This window comes from Dicentrarchus labrax, unplaced genomic scaffold (assembly GCF_905237075.1).
Source record: "Dicentrarchus labrax unplaced genomic scaffold, dlabrax2021, whole genome shotgun sequence".
Classification (NCBI taxonomy): domain Eukaryota; kingdom Metazoa; phylum Chordata; class Actinopteri; family Moronidae; genus Dicentrarchus; species Dicentrarchus labrax.
In genome coordinates, this window is record NW_026136714.1 from 4,346,914 (window position 1) to 4,361,115 (window position 14,202).

A 14,202-nucleotide genomic window follows, 5' to 3' on the forward strand; every position below is an offset into this window, starting at 1 on the left:
TTGGAGGCTTTCCCAAGCAAATATTGATATATGTGATTATTCAAGATGAAATCAGCCACCCTCTGGCCACCTCATGAATATTTCTCTAGATCTGCTCCTGCATGTCAGATGTCAAGTGAGTTTCATCACCATATGCAACATATTTATGTGTCTGTACATACTATTATGCATTTATTTGAAATGAAGAATGTGGCTTGTCTCTTGTGTCTGAATGAGTGACTACTACAGTATATAAATACATAATAAAACATAATCAAACAACGTTGCTACATTTTTAGGAAAGGTGTTTTCACTGTTTGCCAGGTTGAAGACTGCATATTTCCTAAATGGATTTTCATTTTTAATTCATTCATGCCGTCACATAATAATCTTTGCATTAGACACGATGATCTGTAGTGGACACACAAGTCAATGACATGACGACACACTTGCAGTCATTCGACTGTGCAGAAAAACAGACACCCCTCTCCTCTCTCAGGCCTACGTGGCAGCGCCTGGAGCTGTGTTGACATTTGAGTTCTCTTTCAGGACTAATCCTGTGGCTCTGTTCACATGGGGTCAGGGGGAAGGCTGGGGTTGCCATGGCAACCCCTGTTGATGGAGCGATCGAGCTCTGGGAGAGACGAGCGGAGGGAGGGGCGGGCGGCTGCTCATCAGCATCGCGATCTCTCTCTTTCCATCATCCTCACTTGTTCAAATACAGCTTCTCTTCCTGCATTCATCCTGTCACTCTCCAGATGTCACTTCCTCCGCCACCGCTGCTGCTACAGATCCCTATTAACAGGGTTTTGCTTCACCCTAGACAATAAAAGTGTCATCACACCCATCAACCCTTTAGTTTTTTTTATTTTAAATTAAAATGTGTCCTCATCGTCTTCTCTGCATCTTTGTTTCTCCTTCCTCTCTTCCTGCATTTTGCTCTTTATCTGTCTGAGCTGCTTCTCTCCGCACATCATTATAAGAGCAAGAAGCTAAATGTCAGAACAAAGCGTAACATTAAAAGGTCTCCCAATATAGATCATCCTCCTTACTCTCTCATCATTTCTGATTAACTAGTTGGCAAAAATGCAAAGAAACCTTTGCTATCTGAGACAATAGACACTTTTCAGAGATACAGTCTATCCACCAAGCTACAGAAAATCCTTTCTTTGCAGCGACAAACGTCTCTGAAAGTGTTACAAACAATACTTTGTTTATCCCACATTTGGGAAATTTGTTTATCACTGTAGCGCACATATAAATAAAAGCATTAAAGATTCAGTATGAGACACAAAGCAGAGAGACTCCTTTTCAACTTATTTAGTCAAATTAAATATTTCATGGGAACCATTTTCCTACAATAATAATCATAAACTGCATAAATACGATACGAAGAAAATGATCATCGTGTCAGTAGAATCAGTCCTTTGTGCAGTCCCTCCTGGTAAAAACAGCTAACACAGTAAATTGCCTCTAATCATCCTGTATCTGTGGCAACTGAGTGCATTAAGAGACTCTTGGACGGGGGAAACACAGCTGACCAACACACCAACAGAAGGCCTTAATATGGACAGACACTGCTGAAATGATTAGTCAACAAGTCAATAAATGGATCCACAAAATACTATACTGATGATGTTTTTGATTAATCATTTAAGGTTATTTATCTATTATAATAAAAACATCAGCAGCTTAATTTCATTTCACTGTGCACTGAATGATTTTGGGGAGTTTTGACTGTAGCTCAGATCAAATAATAAGGTTTTAAACATTACTTAAGGCTCAAATACCATCTGGAGTTGGTTATTGTTATCTGACATTTCATAGACATAATGGTTAATCAGTCGATTGCTAAAATTACCGATTGATTAATCAGCAATAAAAAGCCTTTAGCTGCAGGCCAAAAAAAGGATAATGCTTCAACGAGTTCATTCAAATACAATAAGCTTGCAATCTTTGTTTGGTTGAATGAACAGTTAAAATGTACGTATGTAAAATATGTTTTGGTTAGTCTGGAAATGTCAAAAACTGTACATGTAGAAAATGTGGGAGAGAAAATCTAAATGCTGGACGTATAGATTGTGTGGGTGTCATATTGTGCAAAAAAAGTATTTGACTGGTATTAAACTGGTGATAAATTGGTTTTATTTGATATTATTAACAGATGATCTTGTCAAATTCTGCTTTAAAACATTAGTCTAATGTGTTAAATGTGTTGTTTTTAGCTTTGTTGTGCTACTTTTTACTTGCTAACTGAAGTCAACAGTAGCGCTTTGACACACATCCCCTCCACAGCGTCTACATTTCAAACTCCTGCCTGGGCAGCTCATCAAAGCAGCCATGATGGTGGAGGCTAATTGCTCCCTGGTGAGCTGGCCGAGCCCCCTCTCCCATCCTCCACTCACTCTCTCTAATCTCTAAACAGACCACAGCTGAAAGAAGATGTGTAGTAACAAGAGCCACTATAAGGATCACAGGAGGAGGAGGAAGCTGCTGACAACAAAAGAGAGAGATGAGAGGGTTATCCTAAGCTGCTACGTGTCCACTGGGAGGTCGGCGCCTCAGACTGACCAGCAGCTATTAAAACAAGCTATTAGATGATCCAACGGATAATGTGCACACCAAGAGAACTGATGATACGTTGGCATGAAAGCGCTAATGGACACACGCATACAATGCCCACAGCACTGACAGATGTAATAAAAAACTGTAATAAAAATCTGTGTTCTGTGACTAATTATTTTCACTAGTGCCCATTCAAACGGTGTCTGTTCGGATTGCTGGGCCTCCGGTAATGCTACGTTTGAAGCTTTCTCAGTGTAATCGACCTGCAGAACCGGAGAGTCCGTGCACTTCTAGAGGCAGCAGTTTTGACCCCCAGTTTTCAGTTCCTGCAGGATGTTGTGATCACAAAAATGTATGCAAATTCAACCAATCCCCATGAATTCTGTGCGATCTTGCTGCTACAAATTTAACCAATCATTGTAGTTTCATGCAAGTTTCACTGATCATAACAGTCTACCACACCAAATGCTCAGCCATATATCACCAAACTACTAGAGATTTTTTTCTTACTCGAACAAGTTGCCTATGATTTTTATTTGGTTTCCAATGTCTTGCGTGATTTCTTTGCAAAAAAAAACATCAGAACATGCATTGAAAGTTTTTAAAAAAACAGTTGTAAAATCAGATATTTGAGACTGCAGCAATTCCAAAATCCTGGAGGGACTGAGTTTTAAAAGTATGCATGCACCACCAGTTTTTTATTCTTTTTTTTTTAAACTTTAAATACTGTGATATTACAATACGCCACCAGTTTTAGACAGAAGTATATAATAATGATTAGCATTACTGTTCAAAACTTTGTTTTTAATTGACTGAATGTGGGCCAAAGATACACAAGCAAAATGTATCCTTTTATGTATAAAAAATGTGCAGTTAACACATTTAATTATAGAGAAACGTTATCAGCATGTGCAGTAGACATTGTAATCTAACTCTTAAGAAGTTCTTCATCCAGATTTAACAGTGAATTAATTAAATCTTTACCTCTACATCATTACAATTAATAAATTCATGAATTCATGCTGAAGGTAGCCAGCTACGCCATGTTAAAGCTGGTTCCCAAGGCATTACAAAGAGTAGGCTGACATTATTCATTGGAGGTTGCGAGCGAACACTTGACACTGCACTTCAATGGGTCCTCAGCAATACACGCAGCAAGTTTGAAGTCAATCAGATGAACACGTGTCCAAAAATGATCAAAGGACAAACAGATTCCTTCAATTTTAGTTGGATAACCTTCCAAGATAAAACTACAAAAAGAGATTCGGGGTAAGCTGGTTACTGGGTGGGAAGGATGTCCAGCATCGTTTGCTTTAAACGTTTTCAAGCTGTGCTGCAAATTCTTTTCATCCAAATTAACTTGGCTCTCACAAGTGATCTTGCCTCAAAAGACCCAAGAAGCACACAAAATTGATTCTCCACAATGTTGATAGCAGCAGGATTTTGGGACTCACTTTGACCTTTTTCCCTCTGACTTTGCTGTGTGTGAAATGATTGTACAGAGTTTTATAACTAGATCTGGGAACAAATATCACGCCTTGAACTCATCTAATTTCCACACAATCTGTTCACCTCCTCTTTGACTCATTTTTCCACCTCCCTCCTTACACAAACGCAAATTACATTTTCACACCAATATAGAGCTGACAGGCTTATAAAGATCGAACAGTTTTTCCATATTTTTGTTGGTGCATCTCCTCGTTCATGTTAACCCAGCGGTACAATGAAGACAACTTATTTATTGGCGCTATTGTTCTATATGGTAATAAAAGTCTGTGCCAAGAGGAGGTTTCATCAGTGTTCACTTGTTTATTACATAAATCCATTTTCCTACATTTTAATGGATTTCCTAGAGTCCCAACATTTTGAATTAAGAACAGTATTTGTCTGCAAACATAGCTAGTAACTAGTAAAAATATCACATTTTCTGCAAGCTGAGAGTCATTTTATTCACACTGAAATCCCCAAATATATCTTGTTACTGATTACAGCTCTGGACTGAGCCAGACATCTGACTAGTGTGAGCGTCTGCATGTGGGCAGTGTGTTTCTCACAGTAATCATACTGCACCCTATTGGTGCCATTTGGAGGCAAGAACAATAACACTTGGTGAAATTTTGAACTTTAAATGTCCTTTGTTTCTAATCAACTCTAATTATACACTTAGTTATGTTGATGATGTGGCTCTTCGTCACCAGACTGACTACTGGCTACAATCTCAACTTGCAGTTTTGTTATCGGACAAAGATCCCCATTACAGATCCCCAGTACTAACTTCCCTCTGTCCTCTCTGATCGACTAATGCAACTACTGTGTGTATGTTACTGCTGGTAGGCTTTGTAATAGCCAAAGGTTGTTTGAATATACTGTAGATCTTACTGTTACTAATGATGTGTTGGTAATTGTGAATAATTCTTGGTCTATGAGAGATAGTTCTGTAGTTATTTGTTCTATGATTAACACTGACCATCCGCCTCCTTGTGAAGAAGTCAGATGTAAAAAACATCATTAGTCACCAGTTATTGAAGGAGGGAAGTTCTTTTACATTTCATCTACATTAATTTGGTTCTGTTACAGTACGTTTTTGCTTTCCTACAAGGAAGAATGGAGGGTTTTTGCCATCTATTTGGAAAACTGGAACATTAAAGTCGCCCTCCAGTCTAAAATATATTTTTCTTCTCGTTCCTACAGTTGGATGTTGGATCTGTGCGGAATGATGTATGTGAAGAGTTTGACACTAGAAGGATGTTTTCATATTCATCTGCTGAAAGTGGAAAGTTTCTCTGTGCTCACTGAAAATCTACCTGCCTACGAGCATGATTTGTGACATCACAAATACTTTGGAAGTCAAACCTGGTCCAGTATGCAACTTATACATGTGTGATGTAGAAACTTGTAGCCATCAGTGCACAAACACTGAGAATGGACTTTACAGTAAAGAAGGAGACATCTTGTGTCCAACAGAAAATGGTATTTTTAATGAGGTAGAAGGAGTAGAGTCATCTTAAGGATTTTAATGTGGAAATTATGCTTATCAAAGCCATATCAAATACAGATTATTGTTCCAATCAGAAGGGATCTTTAAGTTAAACCTTTAACTTTTTACTGAGTGAATGTGAGTACAATATTATATTCTTAAGATGGCTGCATAGTTGAATTGTGGCTAAACTAGTGTGATAACCCAGTGGCTTAAACAGAACCTGAAGGACCAGTAGGAGTTGCAGATTGCAACTAACCGAACACAGCACGTGTCTGTATTGTAACCTGGGAATGAGAATGGACTGTGAAGTGTGTAGGAGAAACTACGTTGGCTGGGGAATAAACAAAAGGCCCTATCAAGAGCCAGTGTTTGGTTTGTCCATTCTGGGCTACAGTAGAAACATGGTGGTTCAACATGACAGACTCCAACTAATTTTAAGGTAACAAGAACACAACGATTCCTATATTCTGGTGTTTTTTTAGTCAGTTTTGTTATGCCTAATTGCCTTTGTATGTACTACTTTGTTTCATCATGTATTTATTTAATCAGAGAATATAAAATATAACCTACAAATATTAGCACATTGTAAGGTAACAAGATTCAAGTCTACAACATAAAGATGACACAAGTAACTAAAGATAAAGCTTGCACAGTAATAGCACATTCAAAAAAAAAAAAAGAAACACAAAAGCTCTTTTCAGCGCTGCAGAACTGTTCAATCTGAAGAGGTTATAAATGATGAAAAGCTGTGTGATTCATTTGTATGTTTGGTTACTCACCACAAAAGGACACAATATGGCTGCTGTCTTCGTGAACAAATTTCCTGGTGACAGCTTCCTCCATAATCTGCTTCACCTGTCAATGACACAGCAGAGGCTGGATGACTCATTCATTAACATGCCACAACTGGAACACACACACACACACACACACACACACACACACACACACACACACACACACACACACACACACACACACACACACACACACACACACACACACACACACACACACACACAGTCTATGAGGGGCTTGTTGAGTTTGACTGAATGATAAAAAATATTCCACAGAATAATCATGAGGATTTATAAAACTAATGCAAAACTAATGGTAAACTGATGGGAAGAGAGCGCAGGGCTCATGGGTGAACTGGGGTTTGAAAAGTTAAGAGTAAAAAAAAAAAAAAAAAAAAGATTGAGTGGGAAGAGTGCATGTTAAGTTGGTGGATGAGTCACCAGCTCTCATGCCAAGGGCCTCTACTGGGAAATGAAAGCAGTACATTTGGGGGTTGGAGGGGGGAGGAATAAAGGGAGGAGAGGCACATTCATCCATCACAGACCCCCTTTTCTGAACAGTTAAAATCCCCCTCATGGGAGCAATTGATTTCAACGGCTGATGACATCCTATTCAAGCAAGCCCAACTTCTTTTTTTGTTTTTTTAAAGATGTAGAAGGTCAGACACACGTGCTCACGAGGTAACGCTCATAGTCGTCACGGCGATGTCTCTCCGCTGACCTGACAACAACTACAGACCAATAGTTGAGACGACTGATAAATCAATCCCTCTGGTGGCTATGGAGACGTCCCCCTGTGTGGGCACAGCTCTGCAATCTGCATGGGGAATATCAACCTCCGGACACAGCCACACAGATAGCTGTAATTTCCTGCTGAAATGAGTCTGTCCACAACGACCATATTACGTTGCCAGTTCACCTTCCACACACACACACACACACACACACACACACACACACACACACACACACACACACACACACACACACACACACACACACACACACACACACACACACACACACACACACACACACACACAGCTATTCGCTCCATTCGTTCTCTCTGCTTTATTTGAACCCTTTTTTTTCTTTTAGTTTTCAATCTACACATCGATTTGGTGGTGTGAGCAAATCTTCTCACCATGAGGCAGTTCAGTGATCATGAAGCAGCCAGCTGTCTAACAAAATTAGTTTTCATGGTTTGATCTTTACAGCGTGATCATAAAAGTTTCCGGGAGATAAAGTTCTGTCTTCAGGTTTGATTTTCCACTACAGCTCAATTTTATGGACCAATAATTTTAATATCCAGCATACACAAATCGGTGGAAGATGTATTGTGATCTTTTACATAAGTAGTACATAAGCCTCATTTGAAGTATTCAAAGAATAAAACCTTAAGCAAGTTTAGAAATTAAATCAGGAGAATGGCCCCTGTCAGAGTGTTACGTTATGAATGGATTATTATTACTGATGAACTGCTATGCTGGATTAAATGTTGTAGCTGGACAGCACTGAGCGAGTTGTACCTACTTTATACTGTTGGGTAGTTTAAGACATTGCATCATCTCACATAAGCCGATCACGTGTTTTGCAGGAGCATATCAATAGAAATATTTATATATATGCAGATTTAATGGCAAAAAACAATCACATATATCAATATTTGCTTGGAAAAGCCTCCATATGAAGATCTTTTAACTGAAAAACATTGTGGCATATTAATAAAGCATTGAATAATAATACCTAAAAGTGACATTAAAAATCAATAAATCGTTTCATTTCTACGTACATGTCTTTTTTCATTAAACTTACATCTAGAAATAAATTTAGTGGAGTAAAAAGTAGCCAACAAAGTTTCTCTCAGAAGTGCAGAAACGTGGAAGTAGCATAAAAAGGAGATAATCAAAAAAGTAAATAAAATACTTGAGGTACTTTCCACCACTGGTAACTTTATACATTGTGATATGGATAAATGTTTCATTGTGCAGTGTGTTTTCTGAAAAAATAATAAGGCAGCCATTTATAGATACTGTGTGAATGCCTGTTGCTGGATAACCCAGTTAAAAGACAAACAAGGAGCTTTATCAAACTGTTACTAAAATCCTGTGAAACCAGAGATTTTGAAAGGACGTTGAAAAAACAGTTAACAAATTTAACATACAGTATAACATATATTGTCAAAATACCAAACCCTTCTATATAAAGTTAATTTAACTGAATAGAAGGAGAACAATAAAAACAGGCTTTGATGATTTCAGATTTAACTGTGAGCCACAACTACTTGTTTTTCCATGATGAGCACTGATTGCACCCTCACTGTTAAAGCAAGATGAGGACCTAAAACTGTCTCAATCTCTTCCTTGTGGAAAAAAAAAAAAACTAACTAAAAAAAGGTTTAGTTAGAACCCTGAAAACATTTATATAAAGAAACATTCACTAATTAGACAGCAGTCATTAGGCATATTTGGCCTGTTTGCATCAGTCACATTGTTATCTTCAGCATCAACCGAAGTGATTCATTCTGCCAACACAACAGAGACAGTGCCAGTCTGATGTTATGCACACCCGCTCTGCTCACGATCGCACTTATATAAAAGCCAGCACACACACCACACACACACACACACACACACACACACACACACACACACACACACACACACAGAGTTAGTTTTCTTTCTGAGTGCACCTGACATACAGGAAGCTGATTGATTTGCCAACTTGAGGACCCAAGACTCCTCCTTGTGTTTTCTCATCTCTCTCATCTGGGCTACAGATCAGGCCTCTGAGGAATTTAATATGGTGAAGTGTCTAAGCACAGACAACCTGCAGGTTTCTATGGAGACAGCACGTGTCGCACGGTGGATCACTTCCGCTTAAGAAGATGCGTCAACAACATTCATTCATCTCTGAAATAAACAAAAATGACTGCAGCTCCCCAACTACAGTAACTAATAATATCTCAACGCACTGTGCTGTCGTCATTTTAACACGTTATCCAGCCGGCTAGAGTCTCAAATCTTACCTAGATGTATTTTTAGAGTAGCAATATCTACTAACATCCCCCCCCAAAAAATATGAATACATAATACATAACAATACATAACAACGGTCATTAAACGTCTATGTCATATCAGCAAAGCCTGATGATTGAGCTCTAACTAGCCGCGGTAGCTTAAAGGCATCAGCCAGAGTGATAAAAGATCTTCAGAGTATTCCAATTAACTCCTGCAACAGCAGAGCCAAGAAATAAGAGCCAGAGAGAAAGCCTCATCCATTAACATCAGAGCCTTCATTATTCATCATCTCTGTGGCTGCTGATGAATGAAGGGAGCAACGGGGGGAGAAAAAGAAAAATCATCATTAGTTAAGAATGTTAATCCATGCAGAGTTACTGTGCACTTCTGATTTAAACATATAAGACTTTATTGTTTGAATAATAATTTAATAAAGAATGGAAAACAGTGGACATGATCATGTCAGCTCACATGATCTTCTTCAGCACTTTCCCAGTTTAAATGTTCAAATCCGCATTTTTTTTAGCAAATATTTTCTTGTCCACGTTGGCTTAAGTTGGGATGAGCGAGAACATCATTATATGTATCTGTTCAACAAACTTATTTATCTGTATTAGTGTCCGTACTCAGAAGGAGTGGGGCTTAAATCATAACTGGGCGGGGCCAAATGGAAGTTATTCAAGCCTGAAATTGATATTGGATGATCAGAAGTTGCTATATTTATTAGGAAACTACAGAACAGCCGTCTTTATCTTAATTTATGATTTAATCACTAAAGTAAGAGAACTGTTTAAAGAGCTATATTTATTTTAAGTACAGATACTGACACGGTTTACTCATTTGATGCTCATAAAAGTACATTATCTGTACTGGCTACTCGTTTCAGCCGAGAACTCGCTCAACCGTAGACTCTTACATACAGTATCACATAAAGCTGCTGCATAGCTTCGGTCATCCGCTTTATTAAGCATTACGTTAACTGTCAAACCAGCAGCACCTTGTAGTTCAGTTTGTGGCGTACAAGCCGTGTTATCATTTTCTCCTCCAGCCAGGTAATCCTACTTCACTCATAGCAAAACCTCCTTATGAACACATTCACCTTAGAAAAGGTCAGAAACTGTATAATAGTCTCATAGTGTAATAATCTCTATCTGTATCTATGACAACAATAATATGTGATAATTTCCCTGCAGCTTGTTCCTGCAGTTTGAGTCAACCCTGTATAAATGTTTTCTATCAACATGCTACCAGGAATCAGAAAATCTCTTAAGCAGAAAACACTAAACAAGACGGGTGGATTATCTTACACTCCGCTGCCTGAAACCTTATCCTGAGTAAGCACTCAGCCTTAAAAAAAAAGAAAGAAAAGCGAAACAGCAAAGTAAATGGTCCAAATCTCTGTGGCCTGTTCTCTAATAGTCTCTCTCTCTCCCCTCTCTCTCTCTCTCTCCTTTGGCAAACACAGGTGTGTATTTGTGTTTGTGTGCACGTGTGATGTGCAAAAAGACGGAGGGAGGAGCACAATTCAGAGGCACGATCTGAGCAAGATAAAGGAGACAGAGACAGACAGAAAGGGTTCTGTATCAAAACATAAGACAAATAAGAGATCTCATTCTAACCAGCGTTGTGCCAGAATGTAATTCTGGTGCCACAGACGACAGGCGTCGTGCACTCTCTGGATGATGGCCCACATCCAGGTATATCTGAGCAGACTGGTGGCACATAACCAGCTGGACAAGGAGAGCGTGAGAACACACACCATATGGTATAACCCACACAGAATAATAATAAGCATAAACTAATGGGAAAATGGTACAAACAACAACAGCATCTATCTTTCCTTCAAGGGGAATAGACGCATCTACAAAACAAACCTACTAATAAATTGAAGTCCTTTAGATCAATGCTGATTTTCATGAAGTGCCATCTGTGAATAAAGTGAGCTATCATACTGTGCTGCTGGTCCATCCACAGACTCCATTAGGCTGCATTTGTGGTAAACAGTGAGAGAGCCACTGTGAATGAAGCTAAGGGAGGTTGTTTCAGCACACAGGAGGCAGGTTTAATCATGGGAAGGGTCTGGTCTCCACTGATAAGACTGCAAACAGGACTCAGAAGGAAAACAAATCAGACCAAAGTCTCTACATTCCTCCTTTCACAAGATCTAGGATTTGATTTTGATCTTTGTTTGTTTGGAAGAAATAAAGTCTTGCGATTTATGAGGCAGTCTGAGATTAAACTAATTAAATAAATCTATCAATTGTTCACAGAAGGAGGTTAAAAATCTGGCCAGGAATAGGAAATGAGTAACACTTCCCGCTCCAATGAAACTACTATTAATGTTAAAACCAACAATAGCAGAAAAGTTTAGGTTATATTAGAAAGTTCCCAGGGTGAATAAATGTTGTGAGGTGCTTACGATTTTGAGAAAAACCTTCCCGTGGACAAACAAAGGGAACAAAAACCCCTCAACAGGAGCGACCACAAAGTACACAATGGAGGCACAATGGAGTGACACAAACATGAGTTTGCTGATATGTCAAGGTGATATTCAGCTTTCATTAAAAAAAATAATTAACTGTCATCCATCTTCAATATAATTGATGTTTGTTTAGCTATAAATATTTAACTACAATCACAATCTGTTTTAGTTTTCCTGCTAAAACCTAGTTATAATAAAAGTGTTCCAAGGACAGGGTTCACCACACAAACTTATTCTTTCATAGAAAATATTACATATATAATCTTTTCATGCAGTGTAGAGCTAACTATCTATGTAATATACAGTGTGGTCGACATATCTTCCGTTTTTTAGGTTTTAATGTTGCGATTTGGTTTCATAAATCAAACACACTTACTCCCAGTTGGAAATTTGAACTAGAATTCCCCCTGTTGGATTTCCAGCTAGAAAAGTTGGGAGAACCTCCCCGACCCCGACTACAAAATCCAAGATAGTTGTTCCAAGCGTCAACTAAGTTAAAATTGTATTATTACTGTTTATTAGCACAATTAGTACTGTCCAAATTCTGTCTGTGGACATGTTTCTATGAGTAAAATACAGCGTAATGCGTTATGGTATTGCTAACAATGGCTAACAGTTAACCTGGATGGAGCTTGGTCTTCCGACTTCTAGTGCTGGAACGAGGTCAACTCCCGAGGCAAATGGTAAATTTAAATGTACAAATAGCCAGTGCAACCAAACCCTGTGGGCTAAATGCAGTGGTTTACCAAAAATAAAAGCTGGAATTGGAATTTTTTGACAGCTGCAATCCTGTCAGATGAACACTGTAGGGCAGTTTCACCAGAATAAGATTAAACACAGCAGGCCCCTAAAAATGTGAACATATTAAGCCATAATAAGCAGGTCCAGTGACTTGAATTTTCAGACTCTTAAGCAGTTTTCTCTAAAAAGAACAACAATGATAGTAGAAGAAGTGAATCATTCTTCTTTCTCCTGATGAACGCTCGTGTAACTGGAGCTTCTCAGCATCAGCTTCCATCCAAAATGGTGACAGGTGGCATTTTCTAAACAGTCAATAACATGACATCAATTTTAAAGTCCTTTTTTCGCAACATTTGGGGCCTTTAAGAAGAAACCTGGTTTAAAGGTTTGAGTGTCAGACAGCTTGAATGTTAGTGACGTTTCATTTGATCTCTGCTGAACTCTGAGCTTCTGTGTTAATGCTTGAATATGATGAAGGGTTAAAAACCCCACCAGAGCTGCTTCCATATTTGTTTCCACTTATCACCATATAAATCATTACATGCATCACTCTCTCTCTCTCTCTCCACACACACACACACACACACACACATACACAGTTTGTGTCTAACTGAAACCACCAAATGGCTTGGCAGAAGGCTGATGGTTTGCTCTGCCATAAACACCACAAACACTGACTACAGACAATCTGTTTGCTTCATGGTGCTTCTCCACCCGAATAATTACTGAGCTGCAGCACGAACACTCAAACAGGGAACACTGAATCAGAGATATAGATTTTAAAAGACAATTAACTACACTTTAAAGGACCATATTGCCTTCTTAATATTAAACAAAGGCTTGTTTTCTAATCTTCTCAAAGAGGTGTCCATCCAACCCATCTATGAGCTGTCATAATCAGCGCATTCAGTGCAGACACAAAGTGTTAGGGATCACATGAGAAGCCTCCCTGTGCACAGGATGAACTACACAGGTTCATACAAACCAACGTGTTTGTTTTTCCGACTCGATAACTGCTGAGCTGAAAACACCCACCTCCTTCTTGACGGTGCGCAGCAGCCTCTGACGGGTCTCTGCCTCTGAAACACAGCACAAACATGTCCACAGTGTTTTCCCCCACAACTTAACTCATCCTCCACTCGCTAAAGAGCACACACACAGACATTTAGAAAATATTCATCTTCATGTTTTCCTTTTTTTTTTTTTTTTTTTTGGTTGTTTTTGCTCCCCACCTGCCATGATTGTTGCCATGGATCCTGTCTCCTGTCTGCAAGCTTTCACCCCTCCCATCAGCTGAGTGCCGCTTGCACACTGCGATGTAGATCATGACTCCACCTCCTCTCACACACGCCTCTTAAAGACACATGCATGGCTTTCATTGGATGGCACAAAAGGTTTATAATTAAGGTAAAAGTCTGGCATTCAAATTATGAGCATACTCTCCATTAAGATACTTTAGTTTACTACATAAAGATTAGAAGTTTCACTGAAGGAGAAGTAATCTACTAGTAATCTTTGATTGATAGGTGATTTATTCCACATAGAAATCATTTTTTTCAATGCATTTTATGCAACGCAGATAGATAATAATAAATATTATCCCTGAACTAAAAACAGTAGTTTTTAAACACTGTAATA

The 14,202-nt window shown here is 38.7% G+C and overlaps 1 protein-coding gene across 4 annotated transcripts in view; it reads right to left on the bottom strand.

Annotated features, from left to right (window-relative positions):
- Nucleotides 1-13,880, bottom strand: part of sgsm1a (small G protein signaling modulator 1a) — a 29,926-nt gene extending 16,046 nt beyond the window's left edge. For all 4 annotated transcript variants that reach the window (XM_051422719.1, XM_051422718.1, XM_051422716.1 and 1 more), the window contains exons 1-3: nt 13,797-13,880; nt 13,600-13,643; nt 6,304-6,379 (exon numbers count right to left, since the gene is read on the bottom strand). In XM_051422719.1, the coding sequence (XP_051278679.1) occupies nt 6,304-6,379; nt 13,600-13,643; nt 13,797-13,854 (178 nt within the window). In that variant the 5' untranslated portion in view covers nt 13,855-13,880. The remainder of the gene's footprint in view (nt 1-6,303; nt 6,380-13,599; nt 13,644-13,796) is intronic.
- Nucleotides 13,881-14,202: the final 322 nt, after the last annotated feature.